Source organism: Typopeltis vanoorti, chromosome 22, assembly GCF_054136105.1.
Source record: "Typopeltis vanoorti isolate ZY-2024b chromosome 22, IOZ_Tvanoo_1.0, whole genome shotgun sequence".
In the NCBI taxonomy this organism is placed as follows: Eukaryota; Metazoa; Arthropoda; class Arachnida; order Uropygi; family Thelyphonidae; genus Typopeltis; species Typopeltis vanoorti.
This window is the reverse complement of record NC_143570.1, coordinates 80,401,602-80,429,275: the sequence shown is the minus strand read 5'-3', so window position 1 is coordinate 80,429,275 and position 27,674 is coordinate 80,401,602. Positions and strand designations below refer to the sequence as shown.

Below are 27,674 nucleotides of genomic sequence, written 5' to 3'. Positions count from 1 at the left end.
GAATATGTGTTTTATCTTCTATCAAAAGTTCGGTTTCCTTTTGGACAGAGGGTGTATATATAGAAACAGAACAGAACAAGTTTTAACTTGTATATATACGTATATACACAGTTGACCCTTGAAGAATGCGGATTTGAACTGTGCGGTTCCACTTATACGCATTTTTTTTTTTTAATAAATATATTGGGATTTTTTTTTTTTAGAGATTTCGACATTTGATAAAACTTGCAGACGAACTGCATTGTCTAGAAATATCAAAAAAATTAAGAAAAAAGTTAGGTATGTCATGAATGCATAAAATATATATAGATACTAATCTATTTTGTCATTTACTACCATAAAATATATACAAATCTATTATAAATTTATTAAAACTTGCGCACACAACCAGTTATAGACCGTACATGGCCATTTGCAGTTGTGAGAAATGTAAAGAAACGTAATGATGCAGAATTAAATCATAACTACATAAAATAAAATAAAAAATTATAATGATTCATTTGTTAGTGTATAAGCTAGAGCACTGTGAAGCAATCATATCGAATGCACTAGGCTACCATAAATAAAGCAAATCATATTGCTGCTGCTTCATTATCAATGCATGAATCATTATACCTTTAAATAAATATGAATTTCTTTTTCAGATTATCTTTTCATTTTTGATGTCTAGTGTTAGTAATACATATGACATATACAGTGTTTTGTATCATATAAGACATTATTGATGTAGGTACTGACAAACATACAATTCGTCTCATAAACATACGACGTAAACTTAAAGTATCGATAAATACAGTACATTTCTGTAAACATATTTTCACTTCCTTATTTTCTTAATAATCATTTTCTTTTCTTTTCTCTAGCTTACTTTATTGTAAGAATATAGTATCTTCTGAAGAAAGATACAAAAAAAAGGGTCTTGCAATGGATAACAAACAGAATAAAGAAAAAGAAAAAGCACATAAACAAAATGCAACACAATAGAATAAATTTAGATAAATAGAAACATGGAAACCAAGTACTAGAATGCTAGTTGGAAGACCACAGACAATGCAGGGGGATTGGCATTGTCTATGCCCTAACCCCTACGTTGTTCAAGGGTCAACTGTATATATGAAACCATGTCAAACAATGAATATCACTACTGAGGCGAGTACTCTAAGCGAAAATTGTGAGAAAAAAATAAGATGAGAAATGAAGAAGATACAGAAAAAGTGTCTTGCTATCATAAATGAATGGATACAAACAGGATAAAGAAAAAGCAAAAGCACATAAACAAAATGCAAAACAATAGAATGAATTCAGATAAATAGAAACATGGAACCCAAGGACTAGAAGGCTAGTTGGAAGACCATAGAAGCAGTAAGGGATGGAGTATAATGAACATTGTTTACAGGTTAAGACCAAAAGTGGAAGAAGATAAAATGATAATATATAACATCAAGAAATATGACTATAGTTATGAAGCTTTAAGCTTTATAATCAAAGAAAATTTCCATATTATATCTCTGGAACAATTTGTCAGCTGGGTTGACCAAGGGAATACCACCTCTGCTCTCCAACCAATATCTTATTATTTAGGAGATTTCTTTTTATTTTTATTCATCTCTATAAAGAGATTTTTATATTCTGAGTGTTTATTAATTACACAAGGGTTCAATTTCGATTGGTGCAATGACTTAACTATTTCTTTTAGAATCCGGAAAATTATTGACTTGAGACCAAATAAAAAAAAGGATACATTTAATGAAACTAAAACTTTATATACATTTAAATAACATTATATAAATAACTACAAAATTAACTGGATCCAAGGTCTTCTAAAATTAATTTACCTTTAGAGATTTTCTTATCCAAAATATTAAAATCATTCATTCTCTGACTCATTCTATTATTGTATTGTTTGACATATACTTAATCACGTTTACCAGGCTAAACACTTTGTGTTTTCACAACAACAAAAATGTTCATCAGTCAGTTTCTTTGTTAGGCCCCTTCTGAAAATATAAAATTTTCTTCTTCTTTTCCATAGGATCCTGTTTTATCTCTCTTATATAGCACACAATATTATTCCTAATTTCTCACTCAAGTATAAATTTTCTTATCTCTTGCAGTTCTATTTGACACACAATTTACTAAATTTTGTACCAGAGAAAGAAGTTTCTTCTACTACTTCATAAACAACATATCAAAGTTGAGCTCTTCACGTTAAGCTACTTTACAGTTTCAAATTTCACTAATTGCTTTTTCCATAATAATCCGGTGTTCTTAAGACAGAAGATGAAACTTTCCATTTTGTGTTTCCTCGAACATTCAATTAGAACGTTGGTTGCAATATCTTCTTTTATTTACTAATTACTTGTTGATAGTATCAATTCCTCCAGTTTAAAGACTCATAGTTCTACGATTCCTTTTTCGGAATCTTCTTTAATATTCTCACGAATGTCACGTAAAACTTAAAAACTTCCTAAGAACAAAATTCTCCAGTTACCATTCTCAAAATTTCCATTAACTCTCTCTTTGTTTTCCTCGTTACCCTGATATTGAACGCTCTCTTTGTCAGCTGTCAATCACTAATCGATCTCCTCGGCAAGCATGCGCATCCATGTAAATGAAAAGTAAGAAGTTACATATAACGGCTGACATGTTGTCTCCATTAGCATAATGAGAATGTGTTCACAAAAACAACAAATATCTCAACACTTGACAATTTTGTATCACAATAAAGAAGGTTAAAAATTATTATAAACCAGGGGTCGGTAACCTTTTCACACTCTCGGGCCACATTCAACTTTTATTTTTAATAATTGGGCCACAAGTGTTTAATTAAGAGAAAACAGTGAGTGAAAAAATACCTAAGTTATCAATTTTATTATATCAATCTTAAAAAACACAGAAATATTTAAATTATGAGATTACAAGATAAAGTACGACATGGTGTAGTAATGACGTCTGATATTATATTCTTTCATAACAGCAACACTTTTATACAAATAAGAGACAAAGCTTATCCCAATTTTCAATAAAGAAGTGCTTGCTGTTCCATTCATCATTATATGTTCTTCCTTCCTCTACAATTTTACGTTTTCTTGAACCCATTTTTGAAATTATATATATATATATATATCCTCTGAAAATAATAGTTAATGTTATTGAATTATATTAAAATACGGACCAGGGAATGTGACTGAAAAAGTGCACCAAAATCTCGGTTGTCATCGGATGAAGTTGCCTTTGTTATCCCTACTCGTGTTGACTCACAGGTTGACTCGTGACAAGTTGCACGGTGATATCACGAAGTATAGGTATAAAATTTTTTTTTAATTTATTCATATTATAAAATGTATTATTTAAATAATTCAACATATGGGCCACGTGGAATGTAAATATGGTCAACCTTTTATGCGCCAAAAATGCACGTTTTTGCCGCATGTGGCCTGTTGGCCATCGGTTGCCGATCCCTGTTATAAACTATCAGAATCTAATAAGTACATCAATTTCAAATGATTTACATTTCATTTTGACAAGAATAATATCACTAATGGGCACATCGCAAGTGCTGATGTACGTGTTACGAAACCAAAACTAAGAATATATTAATATAGAAAAATAATTGTAAAAAGATTCATAATTATAAATTATGATTATTTTTACGTTATGGTAGACATGAATGTTTGTCAATGTCAGTGGATGAATTTCATCAACTGATGTGAGACCACCACCTGGCTCAACAAAATGTTTCAACTTGGCATGAAAATCTCCATGCCTGGTATCCACAGATAAATTTACAACCTTTGGTAGGTGAAATTCGCACAATATATATTCCAATTTAAGAATATGTGACCAAAACTAAAAACTGTTATGCCAGCATTATCATAAAACTGTTTTATTTTTAACATTGAATTTTATGTTAGGAATAAATGTATGGTATATTCTTTACCTCAAGAAGCATAGGCATGTTAAACATTTGTAATAAAGCATGGTACATACCTGTATGAAAGGCAAACTGTTGTGTACACTGGCCAGTACTAGCATCCCATATGATTGTTGTCTAAAACAAAATAAATTAATATTATATTGTAGTGTTCGCATTGATACTGTAATATTTCAAAAATTCAGTTAAACTGCATAAGTTTCCTTAGCAGTTAGGGACAATGGATTTTGGTTAGGAGACCAGAATGCATATCTTGTCTAAGTTGCAACAAACCTTTTTAAGGTTCAACAGAATGTGAGTTATTATGGTTCATAATGAGGCCCACAGCACAGACAAACAAATGTACCAGAAAATAACACAGCTGACATACAGAAGAGATTGTGTATATATATCAGTTGTTTTCTTATGAAGCAAAGGATACATGACAAGACACTGAGTGTAAAACACTAAGAGTAAGATAAGATGGAACCTTCTTAAGTCAAATTCTTCTTCTTTTAAAATTAAATCAATAACCTTATCTAAAGGATTATACTTTCATTCTTTTTCTAGGCCTTTCTATATATCTTTTCCTTCAGATTTATATTTGTTTCCATCTTTCATTCATTGTTGTATGTGTTCTCTCCATTTCTTGTGATGTCTTTTTTAATCATTTATTTGCAATTCATTTCTTATTTCATATTCTACCTATCCTTTAACTATCCTGGTTGAGTGAGTAGTATATACAATCAACAGGTTAGGAGTGCAAATTCCACTGCAGGCACGGTGTGTGTGTGGCAGTGTGTGTGTGTGTGTGGCAGTGTGTGTGAATGTCATTAGGTGAAAAGAAGCATTTCATCTGACAAGCATCCTGCATATTGGAGGCCAAAAGTGGCTTGCAAAAATTACATGTCCAGTATCTAACATTTAACCACTACACAGTACTACCAATGTATTTCAATATTGTACTTCCACCCTTTTTCTTTTTTCCTCTCTAATCGAACTTTCTGAAGCAGAAAATCTTCATTCCTTCTTGCCATGCCTTCAGTTTATTGCCACAGGCTGCTTGAAAATGGTATCATTTATTATATACGTTATCAAATGTTATACCAGATCTTAAATAGTAAAAATGTGATTTATTCTAGGGCTTGGTTTGTAATTACTATTTTAGTTGTATTGGATATTGATTCCAAATGTAATCACTTTAGTTTTCTTTAATAAGCTTCTGATTTTTGAATGATTACTCGATCATCTGCAAAAACATTTCATCTACTGTTGTATATTCACTGATGTTTATTACTAGATTTACAAGAGATTTTCTATTTCCTTATTGGATCACCCCTATACATCTTAAAAATAAAGTAGAGAAAAACTACATCCCTGAGAGACACTTTGAATAGTTTCCACTTCTGGTATTGTATGTTTATTAGTAGTCGGGATTATTAATGTGTATCATATAAGCTCTTAACATTAACTGCTTTGGTTGGAGATTAATTATCCAAGAAGTGCTGCATTTTATATAGAAACTATAGCCATTGAGTATCATGTTTTCTTATACATTGTAATTCTAGTCTAAGAGTGTCCTCAGAGGAGCAGGTTAGATGTGCCCTTAAGGCAAGATTTTGATAATTCCGAATATTTCTGGAGAATGTATATTCTGGTGAATGTCAGCTTATTATGAACAGAAAAGTTAAGTGGGCCAAGGAACTCCATTATTTTCTTTTTCTAAAATAGATTTTATTCTAGGAAAAAGTTTGTTACTTTTAACTAAAAATCTGTAATTCTTCATTTGAGTATGGCAAAATAGCAAACATACCATCTGCACAATGAAACTAAGTAAAAAGGACAAAGAGTGATGGTGGCAAAGAGTTGTTCTTCCAGATGTTCCTGGAAATAACTGGATAACAGTGGTGACAAGCAGAGAAGAATGTACTATGGGCTCCACCTTGTCAAAACTGTTTTAGGAAAATTTGAAGAAAAAGACTAGAGCTAATAATAATGGTAAGTACCTGCAGAATTTCTCTTTAGTACATGGACTAATCATCACTAACACTATATTCCAACATGAAAATGTGAACAAATTCACATAAAAAAAAAAGAAATCTCCCTATGTTATTTTTGAAAGCAAAGCAATAGTTTTCATGCTGGTTCAGAACATAAGTGAATACATCAAAGTTGAAACATGAAGTGAATACCAATAGTTTTGAGCAGAATGAATTTCAATAACTTATTGAAAAAGTCAAAATTCAGCAACTTTCAGAGGTGAACTGCAGACTTTTAAATACAAATATTATTGAAGAAAAAATAAAAGGGTTTGAATACAAGAACCAAACCTTGGAGACATGGTGGCAGACTTCAAAGAAAATATAGACTGATTTGACAAGAGAGGCATGTAGTGAAGATGCCTACAAGGAAAGAAAAATCAATACTCCATGGTGGACTTCAGTTAGAGGCAATCATGGAAAAGAAGAAGAAGAAAGTGTATGAAAAGTTCCTATTAAGTGAGTCAGCAAGTGCTCGGAGAGAATACAGAGAAAAACAAAAGCAAGTGAAGCGAGGTAAAAGGCAAACAAATTCATGGGAAGACTGGTAACAATCCTAATCCTGTGGCATCCTCTCTTTGAGAGGGTGCAACTGATTACTAGAGAGATATGAAGCAAGGTGACTTCCCGTTGCCTTCCATGCCATAAGTATTTTATGACTGTAGCCGTGTGTGTTCACGGGACCGGTTTGTCTGTTTTGAGAGATGAAAAACCCAAGTTACTGGGAGAAAAAACTCTTCACCTCTGTATGAGACCAGTTAACTTATCTTTAGTCAAAAGAGATCAGATAAAAGGGTTCCTCACGTCATGGATGGGAATCGAACCCAGGTCTTTCTGAACAAAGGGCTTTGTCTATACTGACTGAGCCACGGAGGCTCCTTGGTAATATAGAAGATAAATTACAAAAAGATAACAAAATGTATAGAGGCAATTTAAAGCTCAAAAATGGAGGAAAAAACACTGTAAAAGGAATCAGAGCTAATAAAGTTGATGAGAAAACTGAACTTAAACATATTCTAGTTGTCTGGAGTAATTAAATAACACAATACCTGACTGAACAGTGGTAGAAAATATTCAAGAGGAATGCACTAAGTACACATCAATGCTTGAGGAAGAAAAAGTAATCAAATACTTGAATGTGGAAAGGCAGCTGGAGTAGAGGATATTCAATAGAAATGCTAAAATATGGAAGTATAAAAGTTTACATTGGGTGTAATGCATAATTTTAGGTCTGGTCAGAGAGTCAAATTCAAAGACACGAATACTCACTATAAAATAGGAGATAAAAGAATTACAGAGGAGCCTTCTTATAGTGTTCCAGTTAAGATTTACACACACACACACAAAGGATTGTGGAACACAGATTATGAAGACAAACTGAAATTTTTGTGAACTGTAGTCCCTAGTAAACAGGAGAAAGAGCAGTGAAATGATTGAGATTACTAACTTCTGAAAGGGTTATACAGGATATCAGTAGACAGAATTTTTGATTTTATGGAGAGCAGTGAAAGGAGGAGAAGGCATCTTTGGAAGTTGAGAACCATCAAGAAGGGCAGGGGTGAGAGGATGATTTTTTTTTCTCATAGGGTGGTGAATGATTGGAATGGACTGCCAGTGGAGGTGATGAGTGCAGTTAGTGTGAACCTTCTTACAGTGTTCCAGTTAAGATTTAGATCTGGAAAAGGCATGTGACAAGAAAAAGCTTTTCCAAACACTGAAATTATGTGGTAAGCAAAACATTACATCAAGATATTAATATGTACTCTATAATCGAGTTTTAAGTTAGCAGTTAAAACTAAAGGTGGTAGAGTAAGATGGTTCAATGATCAGGTGAAAAACAAGGGTGCACATTACTTGCACTGTTTTTCATCATAATATGAAGGAAAGATATCAAAATTGGAGATCTTAATCTGAGCTCTTTACTTTATACAGATGATATTATACTGCGAATAAATCCAGTACAAGTTTGCAGAATTTCTTAACTAAATTGAATAAAAGCTGTAACAAATCTGGTATGAAAACCAGCAATAAAAAGACATGAAAATAAGCAGGAATATAGCAAACATCAGCTGCATCACTGAATGGGAAACCTACAGAACAAGTAAAACACTTCAATTATTCAGGCATAAATTTCAATGAAGATTACAAATTAAACATGGAAATAGACATCACAATTAGCAAAGTTGGTATATAGTCAGTCAACCAAATAAGTTTATATGGAATAAGAGAAAAATTAGTCAAAAACACAAATGTAGTTGTATATAAACTATATAGCTAGTTTACAAATTTTAAATTATGGATTTAAGAGCTGGGTTAAAAATCAAATAGTTGATCAAAGACTGGAGATTACAGATGTAACAGTTATGAGAAAAATTAGACGAATGAACAGACAGCATCAATGGAACAATCATATTAAAAGGTATTAAGAAGGAAATCTGACATTGTTAGCATTCAGGAATACATGATAAGGGCTAATCTCAGGTGTTATGGTCACTTAAACACAATGTAAGAAAAAGGTTAGCAAAACAAGTGTTTGTTACTAGGATGATAGGAAAAAGATCCTTATGCACACCTCAAGGTGCATATTGAATATTTGATGATGATAATAATGGAAAAAAAAAAAAAAATCAGGCTAATTTGTAATTTTGGAGTCTGATCATTTAGCAGAGAGACATACACACTAAGTTTGTGTGAGTGAGTGAGTGTCAGGAAATGGAATTCCACCAGTTTTATTGGATTTAAAAATCTCATCACCTAGATGAATATCGTGGGAAATCCTTGAAATTTTTTTTTTTAACATTCAAAATAAGAAGGCATGCTAATGTTACTGATTAAATTATTAAAATACATGAAAGTACTCATTTGTCAAGTAAGATATTTTGAATGAATAATAATTTTTATGGTCAGGATACAATATTTAAACTTTGATATTCTAGCAACTTGACCAACAGATTCAGTTTTCAGTTACCACCTATTATCATTCATATTGTTAAGTATATTAATCCTACCACCTCAACCTCCCTGGCAGTATCTTATTTAGAACTCCAATGAAGAAAGTAGAATATGTAAAAAAAAGTGTGGTTCTACATTACTATGCCAAGTGTAATCAGGGGAGAGTAAAGGAACATCTAAAGTAGAATTGCTATTAATTAAGACAACAGGGAACAGAACTACAAACATTATGAATCTAATGCATGAAAAAACATTCTGTCAACTTTTGTTGAATAACAGAGAGAGAGAGAGAGAGAGAAAGAGAGAGAGAGAGAGAGAGAAGAGCATCTGTTCTGCACCAGGTTTATTTATAAAGAAATTGAGAGCTCATCCTAGTGAAAGAAATATCAATTTGTTATGTTTTTAACAAACTATTTAAAAAGTATTTTAAAATAAATATTTTAAGATAAAATTTGTTCAGATATAAAGGATTAAAATGATTTTTCTGAATAAAGTTTTTATAATTAAAGGAATATAATATTTTAGTCTTTGGTCCTATGCTAATACAGAGCATGATAAAAATTATATTTAATATATAACAGCTGGTCCACGCGGTTAGCCTAGTGGCTATGCGCTTCGCAACCATATGGCTGGGGAAGGAGTGTCCTAGGTTCGATTCCCGTTGGTGACGTGAGGAGCTTGAAGGATCTTCCTCAGCCATAGCCAAGTTAGCCAGTCTTGGGCGTGGACAACAGGGTTTTTTCCCCAGTTTATTCTGGGGTTTTTGATCCCACAAAGCAGGCAAACTGGCCTTGAGAACTCAACACTACAGGCCATAGGATACACCGGGGCATAAGGCTGACCACCTTATCCTGTAAACGGAGTGAGGTCCGATGATCAATGGACCCTCCACACCGCAAGGTAAAAGAGGGTATAAGGAAGATGACATATAATAGCTGCCACTGATGGTGAATACAATTTCAGTATTACAATATATAAATGATCACCTAGACATGAGCAATTAATTACTCCAATTGTAAAGGTTATTTTATCACAGAACAAGAAAAAATTGCTGTTTTTTCCTTAAACAATTTAGATGTTACAAAGATCCTTAACATATTTCGTTATAAAATTCTATGCGAAATAAAGAAAGCAGAGAGAGTTATGTTATGTGGGAAGGAGTACAGCATTTAATGTAAAAACTGTTTTTTCTCATTTTACAGTGATTAATTGATTAAGTGTCTTACCTTATCAACTCCTGCACTAAGTATGTAGTTTCCTTTCTTATTCCACTTCAAGGCAAATATAGGACCTTTATGCTGCCCTAATGTACTTGCTAAACGACCTAGGAGATTAAAAAATATTTAATAATACAATCATAAAAACTTATATAGTTATAATAATAATTAGCAAATATTTCAGCAAAATTCTTACCATCTGTTGTCCATATCCTTGCATACCCATCATATGAGCCTGTTGCTAAAAGTGTTCCATCAGACTGCATGTAATAAAATACATTAAAATATTTCAGAATAGTTCTCTGTACACAAATTTAAATAACATGGAATAATAATGCTTCTGTAACAATTTTCACTTTTATAATACAACTAAAAATAAAGTGACTCATCGGATAGTTTTCAATACAGATTTTTTTTTTTTGGGGGGGGGCAAAGAGATTTAACAAAGGGAATTTTTTTAAATAGTTTTATTGTAGAAAAACACTGCTTTCTTCAAACGTTTCATGGTTTTTCGTTTCAAAGACTTACAGATAATTTCTTGTTAAACATAATTTACTAAGCACTAGAATTATCTTCTTGTTTTTATTCTTATTTTATCTACGCACGAGGAAACAAAAGCTTGCACATGAAATATTATCACAATAAAACTATTGTAGATAGAGAGAACTGGCCTCATAATAAGTTGCAAATTAATATGGTATACCTACGATCTCTAGAAATTCTTGATACTGTTCAGAAGAGATCAGTTCAGTCAATGAACAAGAGAAGAGAATCTCTCCTTTCTGAGAGATTCTCTTCAGCCACTGCCCCACAGATCTCAGTTTTCTGTATTGTGTCTCATCAAAGATATTTCCATTGGCATCATTTAGCATAAGCAGCTATATGTCCCTCATTTTTTCTTAAACTTACAATAACATGAGCAGCAGCTGCCTAACATCGTTTTGCAGTTGAAATGCTGACTCACCTAACCTGCTACTCCCAGTCATCATTCATTTCATTTACCTTAGTTCTGTGAAACAGCCTTCCCCATGAAGTATTCTTCCATCACTACAACTTCCGGTTTTTAAGAGGAATATCAACTGACTACTTTGCTGTTGACTCTAATTCTCCCCCCCCCCCACAGAACATTCATTTGCTACAGGCCTTTTGCAGCCTCTTGTGTATGGAAGCAATACATATATATATCAAATTCCATATGCAAGTGACAAAATGATGTATTGCTTATTATTACAATTTCTATTATTACACATTATTATGATAATTATATTAATTAAAATTAATAATTAATTTTTTATTTTGGAGCCTGTGTAGCTCAGTGAATGTGGCATTTGCACACCACGGCACTTGACCACATGAAAGAAGACATGCTTTTTAATCTAGTTGGCAACTAGAGGAAATTTTTCTGTCTTTTTTTGACCAATTCCCGAGTTAGTAGATCGATCTCTGACACAGGCAAGTGGGTTTTTAAAACTCAAGAAAATCAACCGTAGAACCCACACTATTTCAGACATTAAATATATTGAGTTAGGGACCATGAGATGGCAGCACTTGTTGAGCTGTCTCTTCACTGTGTGCCGCTTAATTAGTGATGCTTTGGGCAGCTGTCTCTGATTGGCTGCCAGTGGAGATTGAAATGCCCATTCAGTCTCCAAAAGTTAGATAGGGCTAAAATGGCCTCACCTACTCCCAATATGAGAATGAAAGGTGTCAGCTGATTTGATATTTTTATTTATTAATTATAATTAATAATTTTATACAATTAATATTCATACATATTATTACAATGCTTTGGATTAGATTGATGAAACCTTATTAAATGTTGAAACCAATATTATTATTATTAAGAGAGACCTCCAGGGAGTCAGAGACTCATCGAGGGAGGCCATATACTACACAAATCAGCTATCATACTTATTCTTGAATTCATTCACAATGCCTGCACTTACAACATCCAATGGCAATCCATTCCAATCACGCACCACCCTCTGAGAGAAAAATCTAGTTCTTACACCCTTCTTTGCGGCTTTCATTCTCAGCCCCCCCTCATACTTTCCCCACCCTCCATAAATTGGCACTGACTTCACATAAAGTAGTTGTCCTAGTATCTATAATGCACAGCATTCTCCCTTTTGGGCACATAGACATCAATTGTCTCTATACACAATTAGCTTATTCATGAATATATTTCAAGTACACCTTTTGTTTGCTCAAAATTGGGTAAAATATGGAAAAAAAATAATATATAGTAATTTTTTTTATGTGCAATAAGAGCATGCTATGCAGATTGTCACTCCATATAATGCAAAATATTTTTAAATGTTTCAGATTTCATCCGACTCCTTAACATCAACTTGTCATATGAAACTATTTTTATTCCTATTGAAGAGTATCGTATCAGATCATGGATCTGTTAAGGATCAGAAAATTGGTGATACAAGACAAATTTTCAAGCTGGTTTAGGCTTGAAATGAGCCTGAAACCAAGCATAGTGTTGTTGACATGCAACTGTCCAATCTGATACTGCCATAAGACTTTCAGAATCATCCCTGTCATAGTATCATTAAACACAAACTACTGATTACTAAGCAAAGATGCATCATATACTGTATGGTACATCTTTACTTTGCAACTGGAGACTGTCTGCTATTACACCCAGCAAAACAATTTTTAATTCTTGCATTTTTTTTTCACATCTTTCGTGGACACTCATACTTGTCCACGGTAGATTATTGATAAACAGAAAATAGTAGAAGCTATTCAACTGAATTAAATATTATATTAAAAACACAATTAACAAAAATGATGTAAACAGGAATCTAATAACCAAGTATGCACCCACAAGCAACAAGTTCAAGTTACATTCTTTATTACAAAAACTTCAATTACCAGATCATTCTATATTGGAAAAAAACTTGGGATCAATACATAAATATTTGAAAATCCTAACAAAAATTCTATGATTAAAAAATTTTCCATTATTTAAAAATAGTGAATGCAAAAATTTAATGCATAAAACAAGTGTCTCCGAGTAAGAACTCTAAAATGAAGTTTCATTTTTAATTATTAATACCAAAAAATAATATATAATAAGAACTATAATTAGAATATCAAATACATAAATAGAAGCTTACATTCCAGTCTAGAGAAGTTACATCCTTGTTGCTAGGAACTTCAGTTCCACCCTTCTGAATACAATGCCTTAAAACCAGCTGATTTGGACTAGTACTGTTATCGTTCATGTTCCATATTCTTGCCGTTGAATCCCCAGAGCTAAAAAATTTAGCAGAATGTGCCGGTAAAGGATTTTCTACAATAAATACTCTCAGAGTGATTAATTATAGTATATATTATTGCTACTTACTACTTCTACCTATTACAAAATGTCAAACTGCAAAATAACATTTCCTTAAACTGAATATCAGTTAAAAATAAGAAACTCACATTATGAATTATACAATAATCTTTTATTATTTGCAGAGGATATATTCCCAATTAATGGCAAGGTTTTGGTACCCACAGTAAAATATGAGTATTATGTTACAAAGTGTGAAATATAAGGAGGAAAAAAAAACTCAAATTTCTGTCTATTTATATATCATACATATAGTGAAATATATAGCATGGTTTTAACATATTTAAAAAATAACTTTATAAAATCAAGTGCAATATTTGAATTTGCAAATAAAATTAATCAGCTAGGCTTTCATTGCTAATGCCCAGTGTTTGAAGAGATTAAACAGCTTTTGATGGACAAATCCTACATTCATTACTTTTTTTTTTTTTTCCTTTTCTTTCTCTCTTGTCAACAGCTCTTTTGTCTTATCAATAACAGATATATCACATATTCTGGTATTTTATTGTAATTCAACCATTTCTTACAAGAAATTCATTTTTTATTCAAAATAGATAAATTTTTACTAGATCTGCTGTTTCCAAAGGCTGGAATAAAAATGTTCCTATACCATGAGAAACATTCCAACCTCAACAGACACTATGCTGCAGAAGCAAGAAAAACAAGTAGCTTTGTTTATTACTAAATACAGTAGAGAGACATTTACAGTCTATATACTATATTTAGTAACAGTGTAATTAGAGACAACTGGAATAACACACATATTAGAAAAACACTCCCCTCCCACAGATATGCTGCATGCATGTAAGCAAAGCAGATTTATTGTAGCACTAAACATAGCAGCTAAATAAACAAATTTGTCCCAACATCCTCTTTCAAATTTTCAGTTCAAGAAAATACGTATAACAGCTGTTTATAATGCAGTCAATGGGTACAGAAGACACAAAATTTATGTAAAGTGAAAAGATGCACAAATATATGTGTGTGTGTAACATATATATATAAATTGAAATCAATTTGAATTACATTTGAGATATCATCGAGACACTTCACACTGCTAATTTTACAAATAAAATTCTACCAAAAAAGTTGCAACTAACAAGCCATTATTATAAGCTTTGTGACAACGTGACCACTGATGTGGAAGTGGCATACATATGTTAAAGCTAGTTCCTGCCAACAGCTAAGGCAGGGCAGATGCTGCCTGGCACGACGGTGTTAAGTTTATGTTTCAAAAAGTTACATTAGCTTAAATTAACATCACTTACATGAAATCTTCATATGAATGAACTTTCAATTAACCAACTTGTAGATGGATTAGGGTGTCAACTGACTTCTGGTACAGTAGCATATAATTGTACCTTCAGTTATCCCACTATTGAACTAACCATCCAACAAGTTGCTCTCCTACTGTGGTTGGATAACCGAGAGATTACAGTATGTGTGTGTGTGGTGCATACTATTAAAACCACAAATAATAATATTAAACCTTTGAGAGTTGGTCAACTTTACAATTGGTCACCTTTGATTACAAAGAGGGAGGGGAACATAAGCAATGAACTGCTATCTTGCATTCTGTCGGCCTAAGGGAAGGAAAAGTAATTGGCACAGCTGATGTGAACAAGTTAGCTTCCTGACTGGGTAGAAACCTAATGCCCATCATTAGACTAGGTCTAAATGTCTAACAATGGAATGTTTAATGTCTCTCCAAAAATTCTTGATGGTGACTTCCTTGACAGACTCACTCTACTCACTATCTCATCGATGTGCCTGTTTCCTCTCTGTTCCCCTTCTACAGGTATTTTTATAAATCCCATTCAGCCAAAACTGGCTGATACCACTCCTCCACTTTCCTTCAAACCCATAAACATATGAAAAGCTGCTACTCAACAAATGCTACTGATTAACATCCATTCACTGTTCAGCCCAAACATATACAACCAACTTCTCATCATCCTCTTTCATACCTTCTACCTCTGTTCTGTGAAACACTGTTCCCCACACAACCTCCAGTTGTTCAAAAAAACATTAACTGGGTCCATTGTTCTTCTTGACCACCGGCCAATACACAGCACTGCTGTGCTATAAATTTATAACCTCTCTTTGGGATTGATATTAAAAAATAGATAAATAAATAAAATAATAACTCAATGTTTGATAAAGTTTCATAACAAAAACCTTTCTAAACCTTAACAATTCCTTTATTATGAGAAGTCACATTTTTGTAGGTTTGGTAATCCAAAGTTTAAACTTCTTAACAGTAAACATGCTCCCTTTAATGATAAATGCATGCCCTCAAGACAGGTACACCTACAACACATACTGAGCATGCAGACAGCTAATGCATCCATTTTTCCCCATGTCCACACTGTTGGTTGCAAGAACAGATTATAGCACCATTTTCCAATCACATTGGAAAAGCATTGCCGTTTTATGCTTTTCCAATGTGATTGCAAATAAGCAAAACCACAAAAATTGTGTGAATAGACAGTTTACTATGCAGTAAGCTTATTTCATTTCTCCACTTTATGATTAATATAATTATTTTCAATAATGATACTCACTATTTTTCACCCATCCTTATAGATTTATGGAAATATTATTCTATAGTGAAACATAAAATGAAAACTCACCCTGATGCTAACAGGTCAGATGTTGGATTCCAGGCACATATGAAGACTTCGGATTCATGGCCACGTAAAATAGTTGCCCTGCTACTAGGTATCTCAATTCCACCATCTAATTCCATATTTTCAGTATTGTTTGCTATTATATAAATACAACTAAATATCAAAAATCAGGCACATTAATGCTTGCTAATAATATTTAAAAGAAATATGCTGAAAGCAAAATATATATCATTAGATTAAGGAAATTTATCTGACTTTTTCAACAGTGAACAGTAGCTCAAAAAGACATTTTAATTCTTTTCTCAACTTTTCATACTGCAAATGCTCAACAAGATCAGAAACTCTCATCTATTAAAACAGTTTGGTTCAAGGCTATTTCATGTAGAAAAAAGTGGCGCTAGTGTCCTTGGTAAATGTGGCGGTCGAGTTAAGCTAGTCTAGAAAACGTGTTTTTAAAGTTAAATATAGTGTGGCTTTTTGTCACAAATTGTGCTAAAATTGTGCATCGGTTAGAAACAAGTGTCCTTCAGTGGTATTATTGTTTAGAACTGTGTTGTATATATTGTGTTTTCACTGCCGTTTGTTTCACTATATCAACGTGTAAAGATGGCGTCCAACAAGAAACGTACGTCAGCGGCGCGCAGGACTTCTACTACTACACGAAAGGCTGGCTCAGCGTTAGATTTTTCGCAATGGATGCATTGCGGAAACTGCTACATGTATGCACCGAAAAATGTGAAGGATCTGTGGTCGGTCTGGCAAAATGAAAAGAAAGAAAATGTCGACGTATGTGAGAAGTGTCGGGATAGGCTGGAGCGTTTAGGAATGGAAGCTGACATCGGGACCGTAGCGGAAGAACTTCGGCGGGAGTTTATGAAAATGAAAAATGACCTTCATCTTCTTCATGAGGAAGTGGAAGTGATCGGTAAGGAGATACTGGAAGTTAAAGCTGAGTTTAATGTGTTAAACAGAGAAATTAGGACTATAGAGATTACTTTAGCTGAAGTAACTAGAACAGGATTACATATGGGTGAGTCTTTGGTGAATGATTCAGTAATAAATAGTATGGGAGTGATTGGGAGTCAACATAATAAAACCACAAGTGGCCAAGAAGAAATGAGATGTAGTGAGAGTGGGGGGGTAAGTAATAGAGAGTTGAGTAATGAAGCTGGGAGAGTCATGCTGAATAGTGTAGAGAATGAGTCCATGAGTGTGAACTTGAATGAAGTTAATAGTGGTAAAATATATGGTGATTCTATGATTAAGGGTATGGAGAGTGGTATGCATGAGGAGTGCTTGGCTGATGGTACAATAGAAAGAGTGGCTTTAGCAATAAAGAGAGGGCATGAAACAGACAAGATGATAGTTATGGTGGGTACGAATGACCTGAGAGGTAGTATAAATCGGGTAGGAAAAGATTTAAGAACATTATTACATATTGTGAAGAGGAAAAGTGTCAATGGGAGAATAGTGTGTGTGCTGCCTCGTTTTGACAATTACGAGTTAAGTAGACGAGCAATGATAATGAATGATATGATTGCAAGAATGTGCAGAAAAAGAGGTCTGGAGTTTGTTGATGTTTGGAGTGTGTTTGAAGGAAAAAGGCAGTTGTATGCTAGAGATGGACTGCATCTTAACATGGAAGGACATAAGAGATTGAAGAAGTTATTGTTTTCTGAACAGGTTGAAGTTATTGGGCAGGGAAACTAATATTGAAAAGGTTGAGTGTAAGAGAGAGAAACTTTAGCACTGATTGTGTATTTATTGATCCTTATAGGCAGAATAAATTGCAGAAGAGAGGGGAAAAAAATCGGCATAGGACTACGGTAGTTAGTGACTTATATATCAGTTCTAAAGCCGGTACAAGATCTAGAGGGAATCTGCAATTTTTGTATACCAATGCTAGAAGCATTAGAAATAAGAGAGAAGAATTTTTGGCATTAGTCAGTGAAATCTCACCAAAAGTTGTAGGCATTAGTGAAACTTGGCTGTCAGCAGAAGATGTGGTCACTGGAATTGAATGTGATGGGTACAGTATTTTCAGGGAGGATAGAGAAGATAGAACAGGAGGAGGAGTACTGTTGATGATAGCTGATGTGTTGCAGCCAAAGAAAGTAGTATATCATGATGATAGACATGTGAATGAGAGTTCATTTGAGGCAGTCTGGTGCGAAATAGTGACCAACGCAACCAAATATACAGTTGGATGCTGCTATAGGCCAGGGAGTACAGGGGGAGATATTGAATTCATGCATCAGCAACTTAGTGCAATGAGTGAAGGCTTAGTGATTATTATGGGGGATTTTAATTATGGTGATATCAATTGGAAGGAGGAAATATCACGTAGCAAAAAGGAAATGGAGTTCATACATCTGCTACGAGATAATTACTTGAAACAGCACGTAACTGAAGGGACACGTGGTGTGAGAGTGTTGGACCTGGTTATTGGTTCAGAGGTTATATGCATAAGTAAGGTGACCTCGTTACCTCCAGTTGGTGAAAGCGATCATGTGGTATTGACTTGGGAGGTTGCAAAATCTGTGGATTTTTCTATTAAGAAGGGGTATGTACGGAACTACAGGTTAGGCAATTATAACAAGCTTCGGAGTGAGCTTGCAGCCATCCCATGGCAGAACATATTGCAAGGGAAAGATGTTAGCAGTGCTTGGGATAAAATCAGCGGGTATCTGAGGAAAGCAATATCAGATTGTGTCCCCATGGTCAGGAGGTCAAACAAGGCAGGCATTAGATGGATGAGCAGTAGTATCAAGCTTGAACTACAAAAAAAGAAAATGTTATGGAGAACTTACAAGGAGAAGGGCGATCAGGACACCCATGAGCAGTACAAGGCTCAAGCTAGGAAGGTTACCAGCATAGTAAGAAAAGCTAAATCAGATTATGAGAAGACCTTAGCCAAAGAGATCAAGGGTAATCCCAAAGAGTTCTTCCGCTATGTGGCAAGTAAGAGGAAGAATGACTTCGGAAGGATAACCTTAGTGGGTGCTGATGGTATTGAGGTGACAAAATCAGATGTAATAGTCGAGTTACTGAGTGATCACTTCTCAAAAGTCTATCACCCAAGTGAGGATATCTCTATACCTATAGCAATACCTAATGTGAGAATTGAAGCTAAAGAATCAGAGGTATTAAATATATTGCGGAACTTAAATGCAAACACTGCGGTAGGCTTAGATGGAATATCAGCTCGGGTGTTGCGTGAATGTGCAAATGAATTGTCAACCCCTCTTACCTGGATATTTAATTTAAGTTTGAACTCTGGTATGGTCCCTAGGGAGTGGAAGTTAGGCAAAGTGGTTCCTTTGCATAAGGGTGGCTCTAAAACTGCAGTATTGAATTACAGACCAATCACCATCTCAGGAGTAGTGGTAAAAGTATTGGAAAAGTTGGTTAAAGACAAAATTCAAGAATGGGTGGATCAGGATATGATACTCTATAGAGGCCAACATGGTTTTGTTAAAGGTAGATCCTGCCTTAGCAATCTATTAACTATCCATAATAGAATAACATCAGAGTTGGACAAAGGAACTGGCTACACAGTGGTACTTCTGGATTTTGCTAAGGCTTTTGACAGGATACCCCATAGAACACTGTTACGCAAATTGGAGCAGATGGGAATGGATATTAAATTGGTGATATGGATAAGAGAATGGCTCAGGGAGAGATACCATAAGGTGGTGTATGGAGGAGCCGAGTCCAGAATGAGGCAGGTGACCAGTGGTGTGCCTCAGGGCTCTGTGCTTGGGCCAATGTTGTTTAATTTGTATATAAATGATATAGGAAACAGCTTAAAGGGAGATATTCAGTTGTTTGCTGATGATGCAAAGTTGTGTAGTGCAATAAAAAATCAAGCTGATGTTGAAAGTTTGCAGGAGGATTTAAATAAGCTGGTAAAATGGGCAAAAGAAAATGGATGTCAGTTCAATGTGGAAAAGTGTAAAGTCTTGCATTTTGGGATTAAAAGATTACCAGCTGTGTACTACATAGATGGAAAGGTACTCCAAGAGATTGATGAGGCTAGGGACTTAGGGGTATTGGTAGATAAGGAGATGAAGTTCAGAGGACACATTGCTAAGGTGTCCAAGATTGCACATAGGATTACTTGGTTGTTGAGGAACACACTGACATCCAGAGATAAAGAGGTTATTATTCCCTTTTATAAAGCATTGATACTTCCACATTTGGATTACTGTGCTCAGGTCTGGTCACCTGGATTCCTTGGAGATGAGGAGGCTGTGGAGAGGGTTCAGAGAAGAGTGACCAAGTTGGTGAGTGATATAAAAAATGCTCCCTACATTGAAAGATTGAGAGCTTGTGGATTGCAGAGATTGGTTGATAGGCGAAGAAGAGGGGATATGATAGAAACATTCAAATTACTAAAAGGTTTTTATAGGATTGATGCAGGGGAAATGTTTCAGCTGTGTGATAGTGATGGAAGAACAAGAGGTCATCTCTGGAAATTAAAGAAGAGTGTGGTTAACAAAGGTGTCAGAACAAGGTTTTTTGCCTGGAGGGTGGTGAATGAGTGGAATTCATTGCCTGACTTTGTTGTGAGCTCTTCATCTGTAAATGAATTCAAGAAGAGATATGACAGATATTGTTTTGCTAGTTTGGGTCTCCCGCGATGAGTCTACTGACTCCATGGAGATACCCGTAATAATAATAATAATAATAATAATGTATCGATGCTTGTAATATTTGAAGCTCCTGTAATATATATTTTTTATTTATTCGGTATTTTTTAGATTAGCTAGTGTAATTTTACTATATTATTGCAATTCTTACTGGTTTTATTATATTTTGTGCATTTGCTAATATATTTTAAGACCAATTGTTAAATTAAGATAGTTTTCAAAATAGACACCAAAAATCTGGCAGCATCGAAAGCTAAGGATAACGTGGAACCTAGAAATGAGAACATTTATACTGATGACATGAATGAAGAAAAATTAAGACATGAAATTTCAAGATTAAAGAATTTATTCGAAAATCAACCAGGGAGTTGGAGAAAGCACAAAAACATTTACAAGAACTAAGACAAAGAAAGAGAAAAATAAGGAGAACAGTAATGGGATGGAAAGTATTGAAATTCATAAATTATCAATGAATCATAATAATAATAACAAGGTAAGTCTATTAAAATAAAAGACTTTTAAATTTGTGATTGATGAAAAAGTCGCTGCATCAAGTTTCCAAGGTGCTAAAATAAAGGATGTGATAAAGGCAATAGATCAACAGAAAAGACAAGAAAAGAGATGGTAATGCTTGTCAGATTTGGTATCAGGTGCCTAGAGAAATTATTTATTGGAATGGGACCTAATGCAGAGGGTCAGGGAAACAAGAACACCTTGGAAAAAAACACTGAGGATGTGTTTGTAAATGTGACTAGTATGCGCAGATGTAATAGTGATGCAGATGTCAATGAGAATGGTTATGAATCTGCTGACCAGATGGACTATGCTTTGGGCTTGGGCATTTTGAGGGTATCTGGAGAGGAAAAAGAGAAAGTTGCCCAAATGGGCTAAGCAGCCTGTAGATTTAAGTATAAGAAAAAGCAAGGAGGTAACTTGTTATGCCTATAGACAAATGTGAGGAGCATTAGAAACAAAGTAGTTGAGTTTGTTTCTTTGGTGAATATGTTGTGGCCTAAAATTGTTGCCATTAGTGAAACCAGGCTCTCAGAGTTGGATGCAGTAACTGGAATCATGTATAAAGGGTATAGTATTTTTAGAAATGACAGAAGATATAGAAGGAGAGGGGGAGTACTGCCAATGATATCAGATGACTTGAGTTCATTTAGAATAGAAACTCATGAAAACAATAACGGTAATAAGGTCCTGTGTTGCAGTGAGTCTGAGGCTATCTGGTGTGAAGTAGAGACTAACAGAATGAAATATATACTGGGTGTTGCTATAGACCTGGCAATTCACTTGCAATGGATGAAGAAATGCACTGCCAAATTGCCTTAATGGGTGCTGAAGTAATTATCATGGGTGACTTAAATTATATGAATACCAACTGGGTAGCAGAGAAAACTTATGATAAAAACAAAGAAGAATTTACCAAGCAGTTGCAAGACAACTTTCTCAAACAACTTGTAAAAGAAGAAACTTGGGACAAAGAGTGTTAGATTTAATTATAGCAACACAAAGTGTCTCAGTTGGTGACAGAGCTCATGCTATACAAACTTAGGAAGTAGCTAACTATATGGATGTTTCAATTAGGACAGGTTACATGCTGAACTACAAATCTGGAAATTATGAACATCTTAGGAGAATGCTATTTTTGGTTCCAAGATATCAGTTGTTGAATGGGAAGCTTTGAAAAAGATGCTGAAATGATGTAGTATCTGAATGTGTCTATTTGAAGAACAAGTAGGATGGGAGTGAATGGATGTGCAATCTTATTTTGCAAGAGATCCAAAAGAAGAAGATGTGGAATGAATATCATGAGAGAAGTTATTAAATAATAAGGTGCATGCCAGAAAAGTTACAAGTACTGTATGGAAAGCTAATATGAAGTATGAAAAAGAAATTAGCTATGCAGGCTAAAGGCAACCCAAAATAATTTTATTGTTATGCTGCAAGTAAAAGAAAGAATAAATGTGGAAGAATAACTTTACTGAATGCAGACAGTATCCTTATATCAGAAACAGATGCATAGTTCAAATAATGAATGATCAGTTCATCAAGTCTATCAACCTAGTGTATGTAACATAGTGCACAATGTTACCAACTACATTGGATGACAAGATAGAGGTGCATAAAGAGGTTCTAGAGCTGTTGTATAACCTGGATAAGCATTTAGCAACAGGGGCAGATGGGACATCAGTATGTAAGATAAAGGAATGTTCAACTGAAGTGTATAATTTTAGTTTTAACTCAGGAAAGATTCTACAGGAATGGAAAGAATGCATGATAATCCCATTGCACAAGGATGATGCAAAGACAGACGTATCTATCAACTTATCAGTATCTCTGGAGTAGTGGTGAAGATTTTAAATAAGTTAGTAACAACTCGCACATAGACATGGGTAGACAAAGAAGCTATACTCTGTAAGGAACAGCATGGGTTTATTAAAGGGTGGTAATGTCTGATCAATTTGCTCATATTTTATCATGTTATATTTGAGTTAGGTAAAGGGGGATATGAATCTGAGTCCCCCCCCTTAGCTAACTTTGACATGGAACACTTTGAAAAACAAAATATTTACCACAGCTACACACACACACACACACACACACAAAACCCCTAGTGTAGTTATACTCTGTTGATGATGCGATTGCCATTTGGCCCCATGGACAAGACACTTCAGATGATTTTGTCACCTACCTAAAACAGCCAACGCCCCAAAATTCACTTCAAGTAGAGAAATAATCTAATAATAGCTGTTAGCCATTTCTTGACACATTAGTCACCTGCTTTTTAGATGGTTCACTATCTTTTTCCATTTACAGAAAGCACGTGCGCGCGCGCACACGAACACACACACACAGGAAGATATTTACATAAACATTCACATCATCATCCAAGCCCAACAGTAAGGTATTCTAAAAATACACAGAGAACCAGAGCAATTTGTTCTAATGCTACAGCTCTTTCCACAGAAATATATGCACCATACTTTCTTGGCCAATGGGTACAGTTCCTACAAAATGGATAAAATACTACATATCTCCCTCCTCTAATACAAGAACAAAACATCACTATTCCTATTTCATGTATCAGAGGCACATCAGAAAAGATAGCCAAGGTACTAGTAAAACATGGAACCACATTCAAACTGAAAGGCTAATTTAATGTTTTCCATTAAATTAGCCTTTCAGGTGGCTAATTTAATGGAAAACATTTATAGGTCTATTAGACCTATAAATGTTTTCTGCTGACTATATTAACTATGCATCAAGTAAAAAAGCATGCTTTGCTTTGACTAGGATGCTCATAGACATACTGTATCTGCTACAGTGACTCAACTCTGATCCGTTCTACTAAAGATAAACTCAATCCTGTAGTATCCTGCAATATATGAAGTTCCTTGTGACTGTAACTTGGCCTGTTATGAGCAGACAGGAAGATCTGTTAACATCTGCCTTGGAGAACTTAAAAAATACATTTGCTACATTATTATGGCAAGTCACCACGCTTTGGACACCCCTTCACACAGGCTCAGATGGAAGAAAACCAATGTGCTATTTAGAAGTTATTACAGGTCAGAAAGATTATTTTTAGAGTCAGTCAGCTATTAAGAATTCTCCTAACCCGAACAAGTATGGCTGAATTGAGTTGCTGAAATTGAGAGACTATTATCTTAAGATGAACTCCTAGATAGCTGTAATACTTCTTTTTTTACAACATTAGAGGGTGCCAAATTAGGACTTTAGATCTTTTGTCCATTACAATTTGAATTGCTTCACTTACTCATTGTTGCATGTAAACTACAGCATGCTGCTTCATGCTCTGAAGATACTGGTTTGAAATCCAGAAAAATATAAGTCAGTTAATAAGCCAGATAATTAATAAATAAGCCAGTTAATAAAATATAAAATATTTTATAAATAAATTTATAATTTTTTTTTATAAAATAGTTTATATGGTGTTATTAATACCATTAAACTATGTTATGAATAACGTTCAACACCTAAGCTTGTCTATTACCCCATAAATGTTTTCTGATGATTATATTAACTGTGCATCAAGTAAAAAAGCATGCTTTGACTGTGATGCTCATAGATGTATCATACTGTATCTGCTACAGCGACTCAAGTGCTCTCTACTATTTGTGACACCTGGATGTCATGACATCACTAAAGCATGGTTGTTTAGCCTAACCATGCATCATGTTAGCCACCAATGGAAATCAACATTTAGCAGCGAAAACAAGAATCAGTGAAATGTGCATACCTTCTTGCATTGGAATTAAAATACCTATAAATATTATCTGCCGACTATATTAACTATGCATCCTGTAAAAATAATGCTTTGACTGTGATGCTCATATCTGCCATATTGACTAAATTGCTCTTTTCAATTTGTGATGCCCAGTTGTAATATCACTAGTGCAGCCAGAATTGAAAATACAGGGTATGCTATACTGATATGAACAGAACAGCTGATGAACATGAGAAAAATATATTATTCAAGTTCCTACTGAATAATTAATTTACCTTTAGTGATAAATGTGCTGCAAACTTTGTGACTGGCTAATGCAGTGAACTCTGTGTTGTCCAAATAGCTTAGGACACAGTTTTCAGACAGCAGAGTTTCTGCATAAAAGAGTCCCCCCCCGCCAAACAATGTTTTTTTGCAGTACACAAGGGTGTGCTAAAGGACGCAGGATATATAAATTTCATCACAATACCAGTGCTCTTGGTAGTCTCATGAATAAATTTATAATGTATACTGTTGGAAGTCCTGAAGTCAGGTGCAAACTTTGTTTGCTTACACTTGGATAAAGGAGGATTAAACTAAATTTATTATAGTCTAACCAAGTGGGAAAAAACTTCCAACATCTTTCTCTAAATCCAGAGTAATTTAATAATAAGGTGATACACCTTTTGGCAACAGGTAAATATGACTTCTCCATTGCTTCTGCCTTAGTATCACCACTTCTGGGTCTGGCTCCCACTGACGAGACCTCAATAAAGGTTGAAACCAATCTGGTAGTGGCCCTTCCCTTAATGCATAGCAATATACATGTCCGCAAGGAAATGTGCTTTGCATTATGGGAGATACTGAGACAAGGAGTGATGAGAGCTTGGTCCACCTTTATCACGAGTTGCCTCAGTCCTGAAGATACTTCAGGTGCAAACTTTGTTTGCTTACACTTGGATAAATGATTAAACTAAATTTATTATATTATAATGTATACAGAAAAACTCAGTTTCTTAAAATTGATACAGAATGTTGATATCAAACAAATATGAACATGCAAAGAAAACTGAAGTGCAAAAAACACTGCAATAATTCGCTACCCAATTACAGAGAATGGCAGATAGACCAAAGGAAGGTATTGGCATTATTGGGAAGCTTACAGATTACAATGAAATTCTCTTGAACATCCTGGAGTGTATAAAGTTTCCTGTGCCTGCAGTTTTTGGCCTACATTGGACAGACTGATAGATCAGTTAACATCTGCCTTCAAGAACACAAAAATACCATCTATGATCAATCTGTATGGCAAGTCAGGATTGGTATATCATGCATCGGATATTCCTTCACACAGGATCAGATGAGGGGAAAACATCGTTATTACATTACACAAAAGCTATTAGAGGTCTCTGAGATGCTATACTTAGAATCAGCTATGAAGCACTCTCCCAACCTCAACAAGTATAGTTACAATAATTTACCAAAGATCTAGGAGACTATCATTTTAAGAACTTATAGCCAGAATTCTCTAAATTAACTTTATGCTTATCCAACTCATAGAGGCACGGCCAATCTGTATGGCAAGGACATAGTTCTATTGTCAGTTACAATTTAAATCATTTTCCTCAATTATGTAGTTTAGTGCTGGGTGCCAGCATCATCAGAGCGCATTGTAACTGTGCTCTGATGATGCTGGTTCAAAAACCAGTGAAATATTAGTAAGCTTAAGTTAAAGGGGATAGTAAATTCCATATTATTTGACAGCCAGGTACGAAACTCGGAGATCGAAATCCATTGAAATCTAAGAGTTTCATGCTGAAGAACTATCGGCGAGTCCAGGCGTAAGTGATCACCTGGGTAGCACAACACTAGGGCAACTCGTTGCAAAGGTGGAGCAAGATCTGTCACTATCCTTAAGCGGCTATTCTTAGAATCAGCTATGAAGCACTCTCCCAACTTCAACATGTATAGTTACAATAATTTACCAAAGATCTAGGAGACTATCATTTTAAGAACTTATAGCCAGAATTCTCTAAATTAACTTCATGCTTATCCAAGTGATGGAGCTTGCTCCACCTTTGCAATGAGTTGCCCTAGTGTTGTACTACCCAGGTGATCACTTATGCCTGGACTTGCCAATAGTTCTTCGGCATGAAACTCTTAGATTTCGATGGATTTCTATCTCCGAGTTTCATACCCTGCTGTCAAATAATATGGGATTTACTATCCCCCTTAACTTAATTTATGTCACCAGAAAAATAACCTCTTGGCTCTTTATCATTAGTAAGCTTAATGAATATATTTTTACCTCTCTTGTTGTGTTTATACCATAAAACATTATGAATCATCAATGACCTAAGCCTTTCTATACATAAACAATCAAATTAATGCTAACTAATGGAATAGGTTGATGCTATTTATAAAATACCATGCCAAGCATCAAGAAAAATGATCCTATTAATAAACCTGTTTAGCAATGAGATCATTTTTAACTTTTCATGTGGGTTTATACTGAAAAGAGTTAATAAAATCCAACATTATAACAATAACTTGGTTTCATTTTCTCCAAAAACAGGATGATTTTCTCAGACTTATTTTTTGCATTCAGCATATTTTTAATGATTGGAAAAATTATTATTATTATTATCATTACACAGATATCTCCACAGGAGGGAACAGCCAGAA

At 34.4% G+C, this 27,674-nt stretch overlaps 1 protein-coding gene across 5 annotated transcripts in view; it reads right to left on the bottom strand.

The window, feature by feature from the left end:
• The window catches only part of ebi (transducin beta like ebi), a 253,321-nt gene that overhangs the window by 136,116 nt on the left and 89,531 nt on the right, over positions 1 to 27,674 (bottom strand). For all 5 annotated transcript variants that reach the window (XM_090412349.1, XM_090412345.1, XM_090412347.1 and 2 more), the window contains 5 exons: positions 16,107 to 16,239; positions 13,253 to 13,391; positions 10,318 to 10,381; positions 10,131 to 10,228; positions 3,991 to 4,051 (listed from right to left, as the gene is read on the bottom strand). In XM_090412349.1, coding sequence (XP_090268475.1) covers positions 3,991 to 4,051; positions 10,131 to 10,228; positions 10,318 to 10,381; positions 13,253 to 13,391; positions 16,107 to 16,239 — 495 coding nt within the window. The remainder of the gene's footprint in view (positions 1 to 3,990; positions 4,052 to 10,130; positions 10,229 to 10,317; positions 10,382 to 13,252; positions 13,392 to 16,106; positions 16,240 to 27,674) is intronic.